At 43.6% G+C, this 21,490-nt stretch overlaps 1 protein-coding gene across 10 annotated transcripts in view; it reads right to left on the bottom strand.

Moving 5' to 3' along the window:
• Positions 1-468: 468 nt before the first annotated feature.
• Positions 469-21,490, bottom strand: part of GPR50 (G protein-coupled receptor 50) — a 51,948-nt gene continuing 30,926 nt past the window's right edge. For 7 of the 10 annotated variants that reach the window (XM_039717530.1, XM_039717527.1, XM_039717528.1 and 4 more), the window contains one exon: positions 469-4,975. In XM_039717530.1, coding sequence (XP_039573464.1) covers positions 4,107-4,877 — 771 coding nt within the window. In that variant the 5' untranslated portion in view covers positions 4,878-4,975 and the 3' untranslated portion in view covers positions 469-4,106. Of the gene's footprint in view, positions 4,976-9,579; positions 9,623-11,560; positions 11,622-21,490 lie in introns of those variants that run through there. The other 3 variants (XM_039717521.1, XM_039717522.1, XM_039717520.1) reach the window with 2 other exon arrangements.

Here is a 21,490-nt window from a genome sequence, read left to right as displayed (position 1 = left end):
GCCATCCCTTCCCTACAATCCAACACCACCTTGTGCCCTGATTTTGCAACCACCCTGGCTCCCAGACCCTCCTGTTCACAGGTCAGCTGTGCTGTCCTTCCCAGGAAAGAGCAAGGGAAGGGATACAACAAACTGCTTCCAGAGCAGCCCCTGACAGACACAAGCATAGGCATGGATAGGGACAGGAAAGGCAAAGGACATTGAAGAGGCACACAGTGAGGAGACCAATGGCTGTATGGAGAAAGTTTCCTCCCGGATGAGGAAGGCCAGAGTGCATCAGGCAGCTGGCTCACAGGCAAGTGGAAGAAAACGTGTGGATCCAAGGAGATGTCTCAGATGCCATGGGTCATTCACCTCCAGGTCCAAGCTGGGCTGCTGAGATATGTGTGAACTCAAGCATGTTTGTCAATTTAATCTGCTTTCTGGGAGTCAACAAAACTCAAGCTGATGTTCCAAGTATTTATTAAAAAGTAACTGCTAGTGGAGAAAAAAAAATCAGTAAGTAGTCCAATAGTAGATTTATTACATTTTTAACAGGTAAAGGGAATTGATCTATTTTATGAACAAAAATGTCAATAGGAAAGTATATTGAAGGATTCTCAATTAAACATTAAAATGGAAACAGCATATGCAATACACATTTATATATAAATATATATTGGTTACATTCTTCTTAAATTGATGAAACAACATTCATTAGCAACATCCAAAAATATTTCTTTGTGGAAAGAGATTCATCTTTCTTCACAGCAATACTGCTTCTCCATAAGTTTCCACTACAACAGTTTTAGAGCTTGGGACTAGAATAGGTATTTGACACACCATATCAAACCCAGAGCACGTGATTTGAAAGCAGTTTACATGAGATCTCAATGAGACTTAAGGCCAGATAAGCAACAGGTGGAACTGGCAGAATGTGATTAAAATTGTGGGATCTCAATGAAATCTCAAATTTGGACTAAAGCTAGATTCCCATAGGGAAACTGTGACACTGCTCAGCATTCTCAGCTAAAACACACTTCCCTTTTTCTGTAAACAAGTGCTAACAAAAATAAACTCTCTGTACCCTGTTAACCATTTCCTAACATAAAAATAAGGAGCTGCTTGGGTAGTTTAATAAGTCAGTATAAAACTCCATCCTATCCTAAGCGCTGCCTCTCTCAAAGTGCTAACAAATGGCACAGTGTTTCCTGTTTGAGGCTACATCCCCTGCTTTCCATGGTTCATATTGCAAACCTCAGCTCCAGCAGGGCTGAGCCCAAGCCTCCAACCATGGTGGGTGGATCAGCCCAGCCCTGGGCTCCTCCCTGGGACAGCCAGAGCCCTTCTGAACAGGGCGTGCCAGGGCAGTGCTCCCTGTGCTCCAGAGCCACCCCCAGCCTGCGGGCCCTGCGCTGCAGGGAGCTGCTCAGACCCAGCCCAGCACAGCAGGTACTTTGCCTGTCCCTGCAGAGATCTGGGCAGCAGCTGGGCTCAGACCCTGTGGCAGAAGACAAGCAGGTCATTTTGCATAGTTTGGTTGAGTGGTGACTCTGTGAGCCCTGGGGAGATGCCCTATCCTGCTCCTGCTGCTCCCACTCCTGCCAGGTGTACAAGGGACTCTCACAGCTTGCCTATTCAGGACCTCTTTGGACTTGGTTTGGTTCAAATACTTGCTGGCTGTTAACTTTGGAGCCTGAATAAGAAATAGTGCAAATACAAGCATAAAGAATAAAATAATAATAAAAAAAACCCAAATGACCTCCACTGAACATTCAGTTAAAAAGACAAGAATCCATAAGATGAAACCCCAGCTTTGGGGTATTTGAGATATTTGGCAAGCTTGCACAAGATTCTTCACAATTGTCTTAAAGCAGTATATTTCATTTGGCACTAGATGCTTCAAATTATTTGCTAATGTGATTCTAACTAACACTGTTGTGGCTAATTGCAAATGACTTTGAAGACTAGTCATGGAACACGGGACATCTCCCAGGCGTGATGGGACAAACACTCCCTGCAGTTATGTGCCCTCAGTGCTTTTCTTATCCAAGTTTAACTCAAAATGATTTTGCTTGCATGGAATGGTGTGAATTCATCCAGGGTGGTTTTTCTGGAAGGCGAACAGACAACAGTTATTTCTGAGGGTCAAAATACCTTTATTTGGCCATGCTGAGGCAGATTAAGAGGCCAAAACAAAACTCAGTTTGATTCCTATTATGGGAGGCTGGCTGCAGTGCATTTTAAAACAACATTCATCTGAAGTGGCTGAGATGCTCAAGTTTGAAACTTCCTAAGTGCCAGGGCACCCTATAAATGCAGGGCCCCCCTGTTACTGCAGTGACCTTCACCACATGGCAGCAGCAGAGACACTCAGTCCTCATGGAGGTAACACGGCATGCAGAGTTCCTTGGCCCACTTCAGAAAGAGCCTTAATTTCTCTCAATTCCTCTTCCCAAAAAAAATCAGCAGGAGGGACATTCAGCAGCAAGTTGGTTTCAGAAAGCAGTGCACAAATGGCTTACTATTTTCACTAAGGATTAGGCACACTGCCTGCTCAGGCTTCGGGGAAATCCTACGTACCTCCATCTCCGGGCACCTACAAAGTCTGGTCTCAGTCTTTCAGGGCTCAGTGCTGGGAACTAGTCCTGCTTTGACTAGAACCAAAGAGTGAAGACTGCAGTCCTGGACCAGGGGCTGCCTCGTTAGACCCCCAGGGCTCAGACCTGCCCCTCTCTCTGCTGTGCCCCTCAGCACACCAGCATCAAGGCAGAGGCACTAACCTGAAGGTAGAGTTGCACCAGGGGAGTCTTACCTGTTGATTTTATGGGATTGCTTCAAAGCAGGATCCACATTTAAAGCCATAAAGAGATGAATTCACAATGAAGCTAAGGAAAAAAAGAAGTCATATCTACAGACAGCTGCCATCACACACACACACACCCCTTTCATACTCCATTAAAGAAACAGCCTTATCTTTGCCCATGTGTTTATGTCTAATGTGATACTGGCCTCCCCAGAACTTCATGACATTGTTTCCAATGATACAAATAGCACAGTCCAGGCTTAAACAGAACTGATGCATAATTATGCTTAAGTAGCTTTCGTCTCCCCACTCTGTGAGTTAATTACAGTTCTGTATGTCAATAAAATGGGAAAAAAAAATCTTCACTTTTTCTCCCGTCAGCAAATTCATGTTCTGTGATGGGCAAAAGGAGGGATTTTGGTAAAAACACTGCCTTCCCCTTCTGCCTTTTTCTGCAAGTGTAAATGTTACTGGAACCTAAAAGTTGCAATCTGCGTTACACAGATGGGACTCTGCTATGTTCATCTTTTTTATTGTGATGTTCATGTAGCAGTGACTTTTGAAAGATGTTAGAAATGACTGCTGGCCATGACAGGATACTGCCTAAATTAGAATCAGGCTCCAAGTATCTTCCTTCAATTAGATTATGTCATATGTCATATACTTACTCATGGCCTGGGAAGGAGAGTGCAAGGGTACTTAATGTCTGTAGATACTCAATTAAAATGAGTGCATCAGACACACACTGGTCTGGCTTCTGCCTGCCTCACATCTAGCCCAGGCTAGCTCCTAAACCTGAAGAGGAAACAAAAAGGAAAACACACACCATGCCCATACATACACCTGCTGGCTAATACAGTTACCTATCTATAATGTAAAAAGCCATGCAGTTTACATTTTGTTTGATACAGTTCAGGTTAAGTTAATGCTAGAAAAATAGAACTCAGAGGGAGGGGAGAAACGTTTGTGTATAATAAATGGAAATTTTGCTGTCTCTTGATGGTTGCATTTCAAGCATAACTGCATTTCTCCATGCACTCTGAACGCTTCCCTTTTCGGGTATTGGCATGCTTGTGGCAAAAGCAACCAAACTGATTAATTAGGCACACAGTGAAAGATGACATATAAAAAAAAAATCTGTCATTTCCATTCTGAAAATTCTTATTCAAAGCCTTTATGTCACAGCAATAAGCTAAGCATGAAAGGTTGCAGAATCCTTCCTTGCATGAGGGCAAAACCAGCTGTGCAATGCACACAGCACGAAAGGCTCTTGTATATTATATATACAACTGTAATCCAGAATAAATAGTACTGTCCTGACTCATAGGTGTATTTCAGCGTGGTTGTTGTTCGTTGTTATGGCTGGAGAATGCTTGCTTTTCATCCCTTCTGTCCCACCCTTGGACACATCAATGAACAGCAGCCTGGGAGTCCACAGTGTCAGCAATATCCTTTTGTATTCCTTCCGAAAATTCTGGTTAAGAAGCCCATAGATCACAGCATTGAGGCAGCTGTTAAAATAAGCCATAAAATAGCTCAGGACAAAAAGCCATTCTGGAATGTGTGGCTGCACTTTTGAAGGATTAATTGAAACAGCAAGGCCAATAAAGTTTAATGGTCCCCAGCACACAGCAAAAAGGACAAAAACCACAAACATAGTCAAGAAGTTTCGGATGTCAGCTGCCCTGAGTTTCTGCTTGCAGTCTTGTCTCACCCGGTGTTTGACTTGAATGACCAGAATCCAGATCCGTAGGTAGCAAAACGTCACGACGGAGAGCGGGACGATGAAGTGAACCACCACCACCGTGATGGTGTACGACGTGCTCACGGTCTGGGCAAAGGTGCAGGAGTAAATCCGGGGGTCATACTGCAAGGAGCCAACGAAGAGGTTTGGCACAATTGCCACCACCGTGAGTATCCAGGTCAGGCAGAGATAGCAGCAGGTGTTCTTCAGGTTGAAGAGCTTATCGTACCGAAGGCTGTGGCAGATGTAGCAGTAGCGGTTGATTGCGATCGCCGTGATGTTGAAAATGGACCCGATGACACTTAAGCCCATCAGGAACCCACTTATCTGGCAGTGAACATTTCCCATGGTCCATCCATTGTGGAAAATGGCACTTAAGATCAGAGGGTACGGATAAACTGCCACCACGAGGTCTGCAACGGACAAGCTGACAACAAAGATGTTGCCTACAACAAAGAAGAGACCATGAGAGGTTAGTGTGTGTCCAGATGGACAGCTTGCAACTCAAAACTCCTCTTTAGGCCTAAGTCTTCTGATGGGCTTCACTCTACTCTCCACTTGGAATTTGAAACCCTAGAAAATAAGACTTTGCTTTACTAGTGACAGCAATGGAGAGTGCATGATTGACCTGCATGCTCCTGCTTAGGAGCAATCTACACTAGAAGTGTTACCTTTAACTTGGCTACAGCTGGGAGTCAGGTACCTGTGATCCTCTAAGTTGTGTAGGAGAGAAGCATTTTGTTCTCCTTGTTATCCAGCCAGCTTGACTCTCTCTGACCATCATGGGCCAAAGGAGTGTGGTAGGAAGGTTATGTTTTCAGTGGTTTATTCATTTCACTGACAGCACTTGCACAGGAAAAGTCTCTTTTGTTCTTTTGCATGTAAGTAGTATGCATTCACTGGAATTTCTGCAATATTCATGCTAATGATTGTATGTTCTTCAAGGAACCATGTGCACACAGCCTTGATGTGCTTATCTTTTTTGGTATATTTTCCTGTCTTTTAATGTTTAAGTTATCCAGTTAAACATGGAAGGTCAGTTACTTCTTCACTGTCTGGTCCTGGGCAGAGAATGTGATTTAATAAGCTGCAGTCAGTCATCTCTGCAGAGTATGTGCTGCAGGTTGTTTATTTAGGCTCTACAACAGAGAGTTGAGAGTCTCAGCAAGTATAAAATAATTTAATTCCTTATTGAATTGAAAATGTTGCATTGTGTGGGACAACACCTGACAGCTCCACTGTGAGGAGCAGCCTCCAATGACCCGGGTGACCAGTGACCTTCTAACAGCACTTGCTGCTCATTTCATGAGTCTGGTGTATTTTTAGGGAGGCAAAAAGCCTTTCTGTTCAGTTTGTCAGCATAGAGGATTGCATTAAGAAAAGGACCCCGAGGTCTTGTGGGAACTGGTGTAAGTACAGGACTAGCTATAATGTTGAAAAGGACATCTGTCAATACCCAGCATTTGATGACCACAGAGAATGTAACTTCAGCAGGAGCTCAACACTTCAGTTAGAGGACAGCAAACTAGATAAAGTAGTTGGTTTTCCTAACTCTGCAACTTGCAGGTGTATCTGCAGCAGTGGGAAGGAAAATATTACTAGACAGCAGATAAATATACACATAGAGTATATATAGAGAATGAAGTTGTATGTAACACATTTAAGGTGTGAAGACCTCTGCCCCTATGTGATACAGGCAACATCCCAAACAACTGATCACACCTACACCTCCTCTTCAAACCCTCATATCCTGTTGTCTAGTGGAGTAGATATATATTTTTAAAATTACTAAAAAGAGGTATTTTTGTGTAGTATGCCTGAAAGGACTCTCTTACACCTCCATTCAACCAGGTCACAGGCTTTAGCATTTGGAAAAAACATGCAAGGGCTGTTGGAAAGCATGGCTGCATTGCCATTGCAGTTGGGTCGTGGCTATGTTTGTGCCAACAAAAACTACCAGGACAAGTCAACAGCTCATATCAGGCCACTTCATGCTGACTGGAAAGCAGTCCAGACTCGAGAATAGCCCCCGGCAGTGTGCAGCTGAGGCAGCTGACACAGACTGTCACTTAAAAATAAGTATTAGCAGAGGTCATGTGAAGTGCTAAAATCCTTTTAGAGAGAAATTTTACATACACAGGTTTACCACAGCACACAGCTTCTGCATCTGTTGGGCCTCAGTGCTGCTTTCTTGCTGATTTAATAACTTACTGAGAGCCTTTTAAAATGCAGTTACTGAACCTGGTCCCCCATATAATTAATTCCATTTATGCCCATTTTCAAGGGCAGAACCAACTGTGGCCAGGCTTAGTGAGGCTGCAGGCACCCCAGAGAGGGAATGCTCTTCTGCAGCAAAACTTTTATTCACTTATCAAAAACATGCACTTCAACAAAAGAAAATGTGCCCCCAGCACCAGAATTTCCTTTTGGAAACCTTTTCTAAAACAATTTTCAAGAGAGTGAAACAGAGACAGAGAGGTATCAGCAATCCAATTTAGGAGATTTCCAGAGGATACTGGAGACAGACGCCACTAATGGGACCACAACTCTCCCTCTTCACCAGACCTGTCCAACTTGGATACTCATTTGTACACAAGCAGCTAGAAAGCAAGTCTCTGCCTTTGCTGGGCATGAAAGAGACACATTCAACATCCAGTTCTGAACCAGGCAGAGCAGAACAAAGCTGAATATTCCCTACTTAAAACACCACATCTGTGGATTTAATCCAAAGCTTAGAAATATCATAGGGAAAATTATTAGTCTTACTTCACTGCCAGCTGCTGAAAGAAAGAAGCTGTTTCTGCTGGTCTTTCTTAACCAACTTGAATATTTGAAAGGAAGTAAAGATATAAGGCAAAAAATCTATAGAAATAATATTCACAGGATGACCTTTGTAGTTTGGATTCAATCCAAGAGCACAGTATTGTGTGTATTATTTTGACACAGCTTCATTGCAGGGAGAAAATGAGATGGTTTTATCAAGAAAAGAATCATCTCCTCCACTCAGGGAGCAAACCTGCCCTCCCCTGCTCTGCACCTTCAATGGTGCACTCTCACCTCTCCTACCCACCAGACCTATGGCCCAGGCAGGGTGCTGGGTGCCTGGAAATACAGCCAGAAAGGTTCACTCAGTACTGTTTCATAGAAACAAGCCCACCTCCCAGTTTATGTGGGAATGTGCTCAACTTCATCCTTCTCTTCTGGTGAGATGAAGGAGCAAGTCAGACCCATAAAACAGCAACTTGCAGGTCAGTCCTGGAAATCAGTGCATTTTTATGGCTGAATACTGAAAAGAAGGGGCACATTGCATGCCACCAAAGCAGAACATGCCCTTCAAAGTATGGGAACTGGCTATTGGCTAATTATTAAAACAGGAGTAATCTGAGTTAAACATTACTTTAGCCTTGCAGTCCCTGGTTTGCTATGAGACCACCATGTGCTGAGCCCTGCACCAACAGCTTGTGTCCTTCCCTCTGCAGGATGAGGTTGGATCCTCCTTCCCAAAGACACTGCAGAATGGGAAGCCATCTAATATATGGCTTTTAGAAAAGGTAAAGAGCAGTTTCCTGCCAATGATCTTCATTACTGCTTTCTTTTACATTTTCCCACTATAAAACAAAGGAGTCTGGTCCATAAATAATACCAGTAGGGCTTTATCTCCAATTTAAATTTATCTGCTTCTGCAACAATATTTTCAGATGTATCTTTTTTCTCTTTGTTGGCATGTGACTATATTTCCTTATTAGCTTTCACATTTTCCATCCCTTTTTTAATTTCTACTTATTATAAACTGGCTCATGTGCCACTGTCCTCCATCCCCCAGTTACAGAGTTTTACATGAATGAGGCAGGAATGGGGGAGAAAGGCAAGTGTAACACTGGTAATACAGATTTCTCCATATTTTCAGAGAAATTACAAATTCTTTTACATTACAGAAGTCCCACACAGAGCTACAGATTACAGAGGTACAACACACTGTTCACAGTGTAATCCACAATTGTTTAGGGGAAAAAAAACAACTCCAAGCAATCTGAAGCCCTGCTGAAGAGCAGATTGTAGGCATGCACAAGTGATGCAAAAGGGAATTTATCCCAGAACATCTTGTGCCCTAGCCCTTTTTTGAGTTCCCTCTCTGCTCCCATAAACCTATTTCTGCCCACTCCAGCAGTCTGCTCCTGTACTCCAGCAGTTCCCTGTCCCTACCTCTCATTCTGCCTGGATTATCCAACAACACAGGTTATCTGAGGACATATTGTCAAGCCCTGGTTCTAGGAAATGTGGAAATACCTCAATGAATTCTGCAAATCAATAAACCACATACGTAAAAGTCTTTACTGGCAGGCTGCCCCAAGAGCACGTGACTTTCATCCAAACAGGTATCGTTCTGTGGAGATTAACTGAGCATCACTGTACAAACACCAGGGTCACTGGCACTGCCTGCCTCAAGGGGCTGTTGGAAATCCCCTGGTGTCCAAGCTCCTGTTGCACAGATCCAGCCTCTCCCTATTTTTCCCACACAGCAGATGTGAGCTGTCCTTTACAGGCTGTGGTTTACATACCCTGAACCGAGACCCAGAGTTAAAAGGTGAGGGGGGGAGAAGGAGATAAAATATTTTTCTGAAAGTTGTCACTTTTTGTACATCTCAAAATGTTGAAACACCCAAACCTCTTGCTTCTTTGTTATTCATATGAAGTTCTTTTATATTCCTTGCTGAAGTATTACAGAACCACAAAACTGTTTCCTTCAGGTGAACAACATAGAGATGCTCAATACAACCTGAAGTTAGCGCTGTTACCTGTACACCCAGTGCTCAAACTGAATTGTCCTGAGCAACAGGATTTGCACCAAAGCAGAAACAGAGTTGTGTGGATCAACTTCTGCTCACCTGGAACAGTCCAGCTCCAAGTGAGCCTGCTGTCCCAGCTGCTGCTTCCTCCCCCCTCTGCTCAGGGATTCCAGTTGCTCCCAAATAGACAGTGCCCAGCACAGCATTTTGAGGCAAACAAAACCACACACAACAGCTTCAAAGGCAGCAAGTGAGAAGCTGACCCATGAGCACAATGGATGAGTGCCATGGGGCTCACTGCATGACTAGTCACCTTGCTGTTCCAGCCTCTTCCCAGCAGTGAGATCAGACCCTGGTGTCTGTCCAGCTTCTACCAGATTAACTGACAGCTGTAGAAAAGCAGGTCTAAAAACCTGTATTGATAAAAATGTGCAAAGATACACAATAACAGAATTACAGAATCAACTAGGTTGGAAAAGACCTTTAAGATCATCTAGTCCAACCTATGACCTAACATCTCCTCCAGGGCTGGTGACTCCACCATCTCTCTTGGCAGATGATTCCAGCAATCACTCTTTCAGTGAAGAATTTCTTTCTCACATCTAACCTAAACTTCCCTTGGTGTAGCTTAAAGCTGTGTCTTCTTGTTCTGTCTAGTTGCTGCCTAGAGAAAGAGACCAACCCCTCCTGACCACAGCCACCTTTCAGGGAGTTGAGAGAGTGATAAGGTCACCCCTGAGTCTCTTTTTCTCCAGGCTGAGCACCCCCAGCTCCCTCAGTGGTTCCTCTCAGGGTTTGTGTTCCCAGCCCCTCTCCAGCCTCATTGCCTCCTCTGGACGTGCTCGAGTGTCCCAAGGTCCTTCCCAAACTGAGGGGCCAGAGCTGGACACAGCACTCGAGGTGTGGCCTCACCAGTGCTGAGAACAGGGGTGGGATGACCTCCCTGCTCCTGCTGGCCACACTGTTTGATCCAGGCCAGAAGCCACTGGCTTTCTTGGCCACCAGGGCACACAGTTGGCTCATGTTCAGTCAGTTGTCCAGCACACCCAGGTCCCTTTTCACCTGGGCATTGTCCAGCCATTCTGTCCCCAGCCTGTAGCACTGCAGGGGATTATTGTGGCCAAAGTGCAGGACTTGGCACTTGGACTTATTCAACTTCATGTTGTGGGACTTGGCCCATCCATCCTATTCAGGTCCCATTGCAGAGCCCTCCTACCCTCCAGCAGATTGACACATGCTCCTAGCTTGGTGTCACCTGCAAATTTACTGATGGTGGATTCAATCCCTCCATCCAGATCATCAATGAAGATATTAAAGAAAATGCTGAAAGTCTATTGATGCAAGTGGTATGTTTGCAGTGACTTCTTACTACTATAATTATACTATAAACCACAGCTTACAATAAAGAGAATCTTAAATTTTATGTTTGTTCATTCAGGCTTTATGAAAAAAATCAACAGACTCAGGTCTTCCAAATAAATGGGATTGAAGACACACGTCAGCCTCAGAGACATATATATGTGACGAGGTTCAGTAAACAATTTAACAGGCCATGACTGTAAAGCAAGCCTCTGATGACCACTTACCATAATCTAATACTCTCTGTTTAACCTTCCAAAGCTTATGCTCACTGCAAAACAGAAACAAAATGTACTATTTGCTTCAAGCAAAAAAATAAAGTCATGAAAAGCTTTATTCAGCATGCAACAAGTCTTTATTAGCTGTGATAGCTTCTTTTTCCTGTTTGTTTTTACCTGCCACTTGCTGTGTGATTGCTTGTATGTCACTAACCTCCAGCCTGCAGATGTAAAGTGTGTGCCCAGTTCTGCAAACTAAGTGGCAGTTCATAGAAAACGCTTTCAGATCAATTTTCTTCTTTTTAAGGCATAAAGACACCATTGAGCATATGCAATCATACTGATCATGTACTGCTGTAATTAAGTGGATGACCATGCTGGGGTGTTGGGGGATGCTGAGCCTGCAGCCCTCACTCTGACAAGCATTTCTGATGTCACAAACTCTAAAGGGTCATTCCTGGGTAGACAATATTTACCCATCAAAGTGCATTAAGAATGATCCCTCTGTAGGGGAGTGTGACCCACTGCACTGATCCTTACAAGCTCCTGGCTTCCACACCACACACAATGACACAGGAGGAATCCCAGACTGTTGTCATGTCTTTCCACCACTCTGATAAGCACTGATACACTGATGTACCCACATGACAGCCCAGTGTATACTTACCTATTCTGACAACCAAAAATGTTTGACAGGGGAGCACAAGTGAAAATCAGCAAAATTCTCACTGAGATCCAGGCAAAAAGAAAAAAAAAAAGAAAAAAAAAATTTGTTGTTCAATTCATTAATCCATAAATTTTAATTGAGGATTTTATTTGTGTATTTAGGGAGTATGTTCAAAGAGAGGAATAAACAAAAGAAAGGAAAAGACATTCAATTAATTATCTGTTATCATTACTCCATTAGCATTCAGACGGGGATAAAGTGTGGTTTCCTGCAGTTAAACAGACAGTGCAGTTGGGCTGTCAGCTGCTCTCAAATCCTGATTGTGCTGCATAAAATGATACACAGGGTAATAACAAAAAGGGCAGGAGGTATTGCCAACCCACAGCATTCTTAGGCTATAAGATTAGACAATGTGGAAATATCCAATTTAAGGACATTATGAAAGTCCTAAAAAATGCATGAAACTTCAGAATAATTTAACTCCTGAAAACAGTCCTTTGAGATCTCTCAGCACAACCACAAAGCCAGAAAACAGCAGTATGCTATGGACTACCAACTATTATCTGGTTTGCTGGCATCATTCCCTATGGGAGAACTGTGGGCACTTAGAGCTGCTCCCTGCCTTGTGCCAGCCCTGCAGATGCACAGAGCAAGGCCAAGGCAGTCCACAAAGCAAACTCTCCTCCTTCTCCTCCTCCTCTGCCTTGCTGTGGCCAGGAACTTGGGAACAGCTGTGGCATCACTGACTCCATGAGCCCTCTCATCAGTACATCACTTCAGCTGTGAAAGCTGCCCTTCCCTCTGGACCTCTGAGAAAGGCTTGTGGGAGGAGGAAGAAAACCTCAGAGTATTTACTAAAGAAAGGACCAGCCCTGTAGGGCTTCAATTACATTTGTTATGCACCATATATTATCCTGGCTGATGGCTAAAGAATTGCTTACACTGCCAGGTGAAAGACTGGGTTTACTGGATTTTAGACTTTTAAGTCATGACTTTCTAATTGTCTTGCTGCCAAAACCACACTCAAGCCATGCCTTCAGCCACTCTAACTGAATGCAGGAAAGGGCAATAGTTGGCAGTGTTCACACCCCAGAGATTCATAACTTTCATTTGGCTGAGATCACCCAGATTCACAGCCTTAGCTGAGCTCAGAACTCTGTGGAAATGAGCTAGAAATTAGAGAACAGCCCTGTTGGCATGATTTCTTATCTTTCCTTATATCACTTACCATTACACTGGAAGCAATGTAAAGGGGAGGATTTTTCTCTTGCTGTTACACAAATGGTAGCTGGACATTCACTCTCAAATGAATAGAAATTATTTAATTATATCTTCTTCGGAACATTTAAAAAGTGGTCACCCATCTTTTGGTACCAATGCAGAGCAACTTCCCCATCTTCAGAATTTCAAATTCTTTATAAAGAAAAAGCAGTTTTTACACCATCCTAGGGAAACAGTATTCAGCAAGTTTCCAAATGTTATTACCCATTAATTCTAACACATCCTGCTCACCTTAGGCACTCCTTCCTGAAAAGGTGATCTGAATATAGTATAAAGAAAGGAAAAATTATATAAAGTTGACATTTTACCTACCTTCAACATTTTTCAAGTTTCTAAAATACCATTTAATGTTCATTTAAGTGCCTTTTAATGGTTTCTTCCTGTGTTTTCCTGGAAGTTCTGACCCTTCGCATTAGGGAAAACCACAGTGCTGTAATTCTTATGGATTTCTATACTTAGCTCTTGCTAGTGGGATGTTTTTCCTGAATGCATTTATGGCAACTGAATCTGCTAGTAATGGAGGAGGAGTAAGTGGTGGTCTTGATCCAGCTCCTAATAAATACAAAAGAAATGCTAAAATGTGCCCTTTCTGCTTATGAGCCCCAGATTTCTGTCATTTCACTGTTATATCCACCAAACTCATCTCCTGCAGTAACACTGTGAGAGAATGAGCCAATCCACACAAAATCTTGATTCCTTCTCGTATCAATTCCAAATGCTTGGGCCGAAGATGGGCCTGGAAATACTGCCTGCCTTCACAGCACATCCCAGCAAGGCTGATGGAGAGCAAGTGTCAGGTCAAGAGGGCCTTGGGGCCCCCCTCAACTTGCACAGAGTGAGAGGGAGCCTCAGCACCTCTGCCAATGCCAGGTGATCTGCAGGGCCCGGGCTGCCACAAGGACAGCATGGCTGGTGGCTACCTGCTCCCTCAGGCAGCTTCTTGTGGGACACAGATGTCTTTGGGAAGAGTCTACACAAAACTCCACCCAGCCAGAGGTCAGTCCAGGTACCCAAAGTAGCACCTGACACCTGAATACCAGTGTCACCCCCTGAATTCCAGCTGTTTACCCTCCTGAAATCCCTGCTGAGTGGCAAAGCAGCTGCCTCATCCACATCCAGGCTGTGTAGGAAGCACAGCCAATGCCCTTCTGTTCACCCTCCCACACCGGCCACATGGGCTCAGGGATGAGCTCTACCAGCCCACGTTAACTCCAGACCCATTATTTATCACCTGGTTTGTAAAGTGCTCTCAAAGAGGAAAGACCCTGTATAAACATAAATATGAATTATTGCCAGCATCCACTGAAATGACAAACCAACATCCATCCTCTCCCAGTCCTATCAGCTGTACCACCACCATTTGCCATCTGTTACTATTCTAGAAAAAAAAATCTGTCAACCCAGGCTTAATAGACTTAATAATGCTCTTTTGCTATTGGTGTTGGTCAAAGTGTGCTCCCAGAAAGGAGCTGTGTGCAAGCAACCAACTCCTAGGCAGCTGTCACGCAGAGCACACAGTCAGATATGAACACACAGCTCATTTTAGTGTTAAAAATATTGTCTGACTGCCCTGGAGAGCCCTGCTGAACTACCACAGCTGAGCCTGGGAGCTGCTCCTGCTCCTCTTTGTGCCTCACCAGCACAGTTTGTTGACTAAACCTCAGTGCCAGCCCCAGTCACTACGATCAGGGACATCCACTGCAAAGGACCAGATGCCACAATTAACAACTTGTCTTGACCTCCCAGCCTTAACATACCAGAGATGAGCCTCTCTCCAGTCCCAGCTCTTCCTGCTCAGCTGGTAAGAATGGGAGATGGTTTTTTTCCCCCTATAATTCTTTTGAATTGCATATGAAAATGATGAAGCTACTAAAGAAACAGTCACCACACAAAAATGTTTCCATTGATGAAGGCCACTTAGTGTTTAACTCATTCAGAACCAATTCTAGGTTACCTAAATGAAGGCTTGGATGCTAGGGCAGCAGCAGGGTGATAATCACCTGTGCTTCCGCACAGCATTTGCCACTAGACTGAGGAAAAAGAAACATAATTTGGATCCAAATTATCTCCAAGGTGATAGCCTAGTTGTAGGCTACAGCGCGGTCCTGGTACACCTTACAGGGAGTGCTGTGCCCCAATTGATTTGCTTTTCTTCGGAACACCTTAACATAATTTTTCAAAAAAAAACCAAACCCATGGGCTAGATGTAAATCCATAGAATTCCTTAGAGCCCACATTTTTTTCTCTTGTGGCCTCACGTTGAACCTGGCATGAACAGCCACAGTATGCAGAAGCAGTGGAGATGAGGTTGGAAGAGAAATGATGCCATGAGGGACAGGAAAGCAGCATGACTAAGGGCAATGAAATGAGATACCTGAAGTACTGCTCATCCAGATGTCACAATCTGCTAGGAAGGGGAGTAATATTCCTTACAAAATGGACAGGCAAAGAAAGAGCCCCAAGATGTCACGGCTTCATCAAGACCATGTGAACTGTGAGAGACATAGGGCATGCAAGTAGGAGAAAAGAAAGTAAAAGAAAATCTGTTCTGGACCTCCTGGCTCATTCATAACTATTCATTCATAACTATTTACTAATCCCTGGTCACTAATCCCTATTTACTAATCCCACTGGAAATGGAGAGTTACTTTCACCTGGAAACACTTTAGGGACTCTGATACAATTACACAGGCAAAAGTCCAATGCAAACAGTTAAAGTTGGTTCAGTAGGAATATAATGATACTGGAAAATAAAAAACTCTCATGTCCTCATTTTCCCAGAAAGGAGTCCAAAAACATTGTTTCCCAGAACATCAGCAAAACTTTCAGTCCAGATATTCCACAGGGTTTACAGAACTCATGTCAAGCCTGGGTACAGGATGAACGAGAAGAAACAATTGATGATATGAGAAACTTGGACTAGGGAGTCCCAAACGTATTGCTGGATGGCATCTGCTACTGTTCTTTTCCTAATGACTTACAAAACACTGAGGTACAATGTGTGAGTCTATAAAAGGAGAAAAGTTTTTGCAGTTAAGTCCAGAGTAAATGTGCTTCAGCACGAGCCTGTGTGAACAAATGGTTCAAGTGGGTGTGCTCCAACACCAATCTCAGTGGGAATTAGTGGTGGATACTACCCAAGTGGTTTGAAGGCAAATAAGATTCCACAGGACAGTGACACCTAAATTACTGAAGGAAATATGTAGTCAGACTTACACATTCAAGGGCAGATCTCACACTTGTGGATAATACTTGAAGAGGCTGGCACTTTGCTATCAGCAGCTTCCAGTAGAACAGCATTGCTGGATTCTGCTCTTACAAACTATGTTTTGCCCTCAGCAAAAAAGAAAAAAAAAAGCTTCAGAAAGAATAAAAGATGCTGTAAAAAGGCCATCCACATAACCCAAAGAAACTCTGACGTATTTAGCTAAATTGCCTAATCCTGGAATACCCCCGAGTCCTACTTTCTAATCTGTAGTGATAAGGGCAGGCACACTTTTAGAGTTGTATAACCACCATCAATTGATGGTGCTTTCAGTGTCCCCTTAAAAATTTTCCCCTCCTTTCCCTTTCTCTCCTTAATGAAATTTCTCAGCAAGAAATAAATCACAGACATTTCTTCTCTCTGAAACTACCTAACAACCACATCCACAGCTCCATACTTCAAAGTGGTAATGTGTTCACTTGCGCCTCACGATTCCCAACAGGAACCCAGGCGGTGAGGGCTGCATGCAGCCCTTTAATGCTAATTCTGAGTGGACCTTTCAGGCCAGCTGGAGGTTGGTAAAGGAGATTCAGCTCCCCACCTCCATGTTTGTATGGCCAAGGGTGTGACTGTAAAACCCATCAGCAACAACTGAGCTGGAGGGACCCTGGGAGATCATCCCCCTCAGCCACAGCTCTTAAAAACTGCTGACAAGGAGGAGCCTTTCTTCACTTGGAACAGGCTGCCTCGGTAAATGGTGGAATCACCATCCCTTCAAGTGTTCCAAAAGTGTGAGCACATGGCACTGAGGGGATATAGCTTAGTGGAGAACATGGCAGTGCTGGGCTAATGGTTGGACTTGATGACCTTAGACTTCTTTCCCAACCTTAATGAGACTATGATTCTATGATTTCTATAATTAAACTGACCTTACTCAAATCCAAACTACCTTCCACCCTACTTGCTACCACTGAAAAAAAAAAAAAAAAGGCTTTAGGCATGTGCTGGTTGAGTAAATTCAGAAACAAAGGAATAACTCAGCACCAGCACCTTCATTCAGTGTGAGAGCTCCTCTGGCAGATGCAAAATAGAGGAAAGAGCTATAGGTTTTCACACTGCCTTTTGCTCCTGAAGTGTTGGAATTCCTATCAGTTTTAGAGGTCATGCTTTCATTTGCCACCCTCTCCAAAGACAAGAGAAATGGTCAAGTTTGCTAAATTTCTAAAAGAAAGATCATCTATAAGTCTGTGCAATTTCTGATAAGCCCTCTTCTCCACTCCTCTGTTGCTTTATCTAACAGCATTTTTGAAGAGCTGTCATTCATTAAGCATAAGATATTAATTCCTGCCTTCAAGTCTCTTCAAAGCCATTTATGACCCTCCATTTCCTCTCCTTAGGATTCCCTGCTACTTTTCATTTAATTGCTGAAACCCCATGTTGTTATCTGTCCCCAGTAAAGCAATTTTGTTTATGAACTAACTCCAAAGTAAGAGAAGTTTTAAGGATTAAATGAAGCGTGGGCTTAATGCAGAGTCTTCTAGGGAGAAGTATTTGTAACAAATACCAATGCCATACATTCACCATTAAATCTTCAGGGCAGTGGGAATATCACATGTCATTAAAGACACTTCTCTAAGAGGGGGTTGATTTGGCAGGGTTAGAAAGGACGAGGGTTTCTAGTCCTCAGCAGCAGTGTAACACAAACATATCCAGGTAGGGAATAAAAACTCATAGCATGTTTCCCACCTCCCCTCCTTTAAAGGGAGCCCCAAAAGCACAGAAACACAGAGAGGACAGGGAGACATAAGGCAAAGTTAGAGTGCCTTACAAAGAGCTTCACAAAAATTTCATCCAAAAATTTGCTTGGCACGTTGCTGGCAATGGATGAGAGCTTTGCACATTAATGAGTGGAGTCCAGCAAACAGTCTCTGCTTCCCAAGCAGAGCTGGCAGCATGCAATGATATGGTGTGTATTTCCCTGTCAGGCATGGGAGCACACCAGTGTTGGTTGCACATTCATTTAGGCAGCTCAAGAAACATCTTGAGAGTATGGGAGTCACCTTCAAGCCAGCAGGACCATCCTTGCACAACAGCCACATGGAATGTCCAACAGTGAAACAGCTCAGCTGAGCTCTGTACGTACTCTAAGGAATCAGGGGGTTATTTGTAACGTCAGAGTTAGGAACCAGGATTTGCAGCTTCAATAACAGATTTACACAAAACAACAGAGCCCAGCTCTTGCAGCAAACTTCCAGTCTGGACCACCCAAGAGGCTCCCCAGGGTCACACCGTGCCCAGGCCCTCACGTCACCCAGCCCTGGCTGCCACATCTCCCCGCTCTGGGGTGGAGGAAGATGAACCCCAAGGAGCATGGGCCATGTCTGCTTACTCAGCAGGTCTCACAGCCCCTGGGAGCACAGTGCAGAAACACGCAGTGTTTACTGCACTGCAGAGAAAAACAAACCCCCAGTGATTGCCAGAAGTCAGTGTCTTGGCACTGGGAGCACAGGGCGTGGAGTTTAACTGCTAATTAGGACAGGACAGCAGCAAGGGGGAGAACAGGGGAAGAGGCTGGCTTTGGCTCCCTTAGGAGTTGAAAGGCTTTCCCAAATTCAGCCACATAACACATCCTTTAAAAGGAGAGCAATGGCTTCTTCTGTGTTTGTAACAAAGCAGAAACTCTCATGCCAGCACTGCCTTCTGATACTAGCTGTCCTTTTATCATCTATTCAGGAATAAAACTCTCACAAGGCAGAGTTATATCAAATGACAAATAACAGCTGTAGGGAAAAGAAAAAAGTGTTGCACTTCATTAGAACTCTGTATGACTCTGACAACCAGAAACACACTGCCAAAGTGGCAAACACAGCCAAAAAGACAAGAGAGATCTCACAGCAGCTGTTAAACCAAATGGGAACTTGTTAAAATTAAGGGCCATTTCCCCTCTTTCATATTTAGTCTCAAAACATCATGTAAAGAAATTCAACCTCTAACAAAGACAGACTGAGTCATTAGCGCAGAAGAGATGTGACACCCTTGCAAAGTTTTCAGTTTAAAAGGAAGCAGTTAATACCCAAGCAGTTCCTAAAACCCTATGAATATGTTAATCTGGTATCAGCTTAAACCCTCCAATATTAAAGTAATAAATCTTACCAGACTGAATTTTACTGCTGTTCACTTGGTGTTACAATTTTCCATTATAACGTGCAAGTTTTCAACATGGAGGATGCTGATGGACCTGTAGCAGCAATGCCATCCTGGAACAGACTACACATTTCCTTCTTCCCAGAGAGGTCAAGGCCATACCTGTCACCACTATCAGCACTCCCAAATTCTCTACACCACCAGGCACTGGTGACATGGCAGTGGTGACTACACCACCAAAGCAGCTGGGATTGCTGGGGGATCAGGACTGCATAAGGCCTACACAAGTCACACCTGGAGCTGATTTTGTAGAGGTACCACAGAAACCACAGGGAAATACCTGGGGCTAAGAAGTATCCTGCAAGCCAAGCTGTACATTTTGCTAGAAGGACACTGATTTCCAGAGGGGACGGGATGATTTTGCTTCAATCAGGCTCCTAATAAACCCTGACAAACCAAACAAATTAAGTACATAACCAACAGCCAGTTCCAGATTATCCCGCAGCAGGGGAGTGCAGTGCTGACAGGTTTTGTTCTCTATTTCTTTGGAGGACAGAAGGTGATTGCACTGTGTAATTCTGCATTTAATTAGTAAGAGCTAGTGCTATACTGGAGAGCTGAATGTAAGGACAAACGAGAGACACATTCTTGTTCCAAGCAAGGACTTTTCCAGTTAATCGCCATGCAGCACGAGCAAACCGCTGCCTCGGCATGTTTCAGCTTCCTGCTCTGCCAGCAAAAGATCTGCCTCCAGTGGATTCACTGATACCTACAAGTAGGAGGATGTCATTGACTGGAAGGCAGAATAGGAATTGAAACATTTCCAACATGCTCACCTTCTGGCCCTGGGCAGTCCTCCCACACTGAGCACTTGGCTCCGCACTGCTCTGTGCAGGAGCCTGTGACACGCAGGAACAACCAGAGAAGTGGGATATCACTGGCAGAAGCACATCCCTGTTCACCAGTCCTGGAGTTCCCCACAGTCCCCCACACCAGGAGGAGTTTGGATGAGAAATGCTGAATGTAGCACATGCAACTTTAAATTCCATAGGCAACACTCTTCCCACCATGGAGTCACTCCCCCACCATGGTAGGGGAGGAACATTTCCTGTTGAGAGGTGCTGCTGACTTCAAGTGAAACTAACTCACCTTCAGTGTCTCAGGTTAGAAGATGAAAATTCATTGTGGGAAAGAAGTTATTAGCAGAAATCTCCTCTAAACCAGTACTTTTCCCTAAATCCCTAACTGCTTCAGTGACACCAGCAAAGGCAGGGATAATAGCTGGCATACATGTTTCTTGGAAGAATTTGAAAAATATAACACCAGGGAATTAGCAAAGAATCCTCAAAAGATGGACTTGTTAGAAATATTCCAAAGGTGAAAAAAGTCCCCACCAGTGGTTAGACTTTAACTGACACCAGAACCTTCTACTACAAGCATGTTCCCCAGTAGCCTACAAAAACGATTAGGATTGCATAGTCCCAGAAATTAGTTTTCAAAGAACGGGTACATTCAAAGAAAAAGAAAAAGTTTCCATGAAAAAATAAAACTAAACAAAATCTGCTATAAAAAAAATTAAGAGGGCAGTAAACCTAGTTTTATGCAGAGCAACCACCATGTAATGCTGCCATACAGCAGTGAAATTCTGAGTTACCTAAATTGTCACCTAAGGGAAAAAAAAAAAGAAAGACAAAGAGGCTGAAATGGTGTTAGCCAACACAGATAAATCGGTTGACTAATGGATTTGATGCTGACTTAATCTTCTTTTTGGCAGCGCCCTGAAAAGCCTGCTTTTTTGCCTTTCCTTACCTAAATGAAATTAACCTATTCCAGAAAATTAAGAACAATTTATCAGGCCACTGAAGACAGACTGCTTGTTGGATCTGGATCTGTATTATTCCATCCAAAACACAAGATAAATTTTGCAATTCAAAAAACCTGAAAATTGAAGGATCGGTGAAGTGTGGCATCTGGAGTATCACTGCTCTTTCCTCACAAACTTCCTGGCACACTCCAGCACACGGGTTGTACAAATAACCTTTTGTTTGGAACAAGAGTGTTTGGCTCCTGCTACAACACAATTTGTTCTTCATTACCTCAGAAAATGTAATTTCCAGTGCATCAAATAAGAAGAAATTTGAGAGCAGAACATTTCACTGTGACTTCGAGCTCTTTTACTTTCATTATAAAACTAAATTGTTGGGTTGGAGCTTTTTTCAAGAAAGTTTTACATGAAAACCTTAATTTCTGAAGATGTCAAAACCACTATTTTGTTCTTCATCACAACACCAAAAAAAATT

Source organism: Passer montanus, unplaced genomic scaffold (assembly GCF_014805655.1).
Source record: "Passer montanus isolate IOZ18808 unplaced genomic scaffold, ASM1480565v1 scaffold38, whole genome shotgun sequence".
In the NCBI taxonomy this organism is placed as follows: Eukaryota; Metazoa; Chordata; class Aves; order Passeriformes; family Passeridae; genus Passer; species Passer montanus.
The sequence above is the reverse complement of the archived record's forward strand: the minus strand, read 5'-3'. Positions and strand labels throughout refer to the sequence as shown.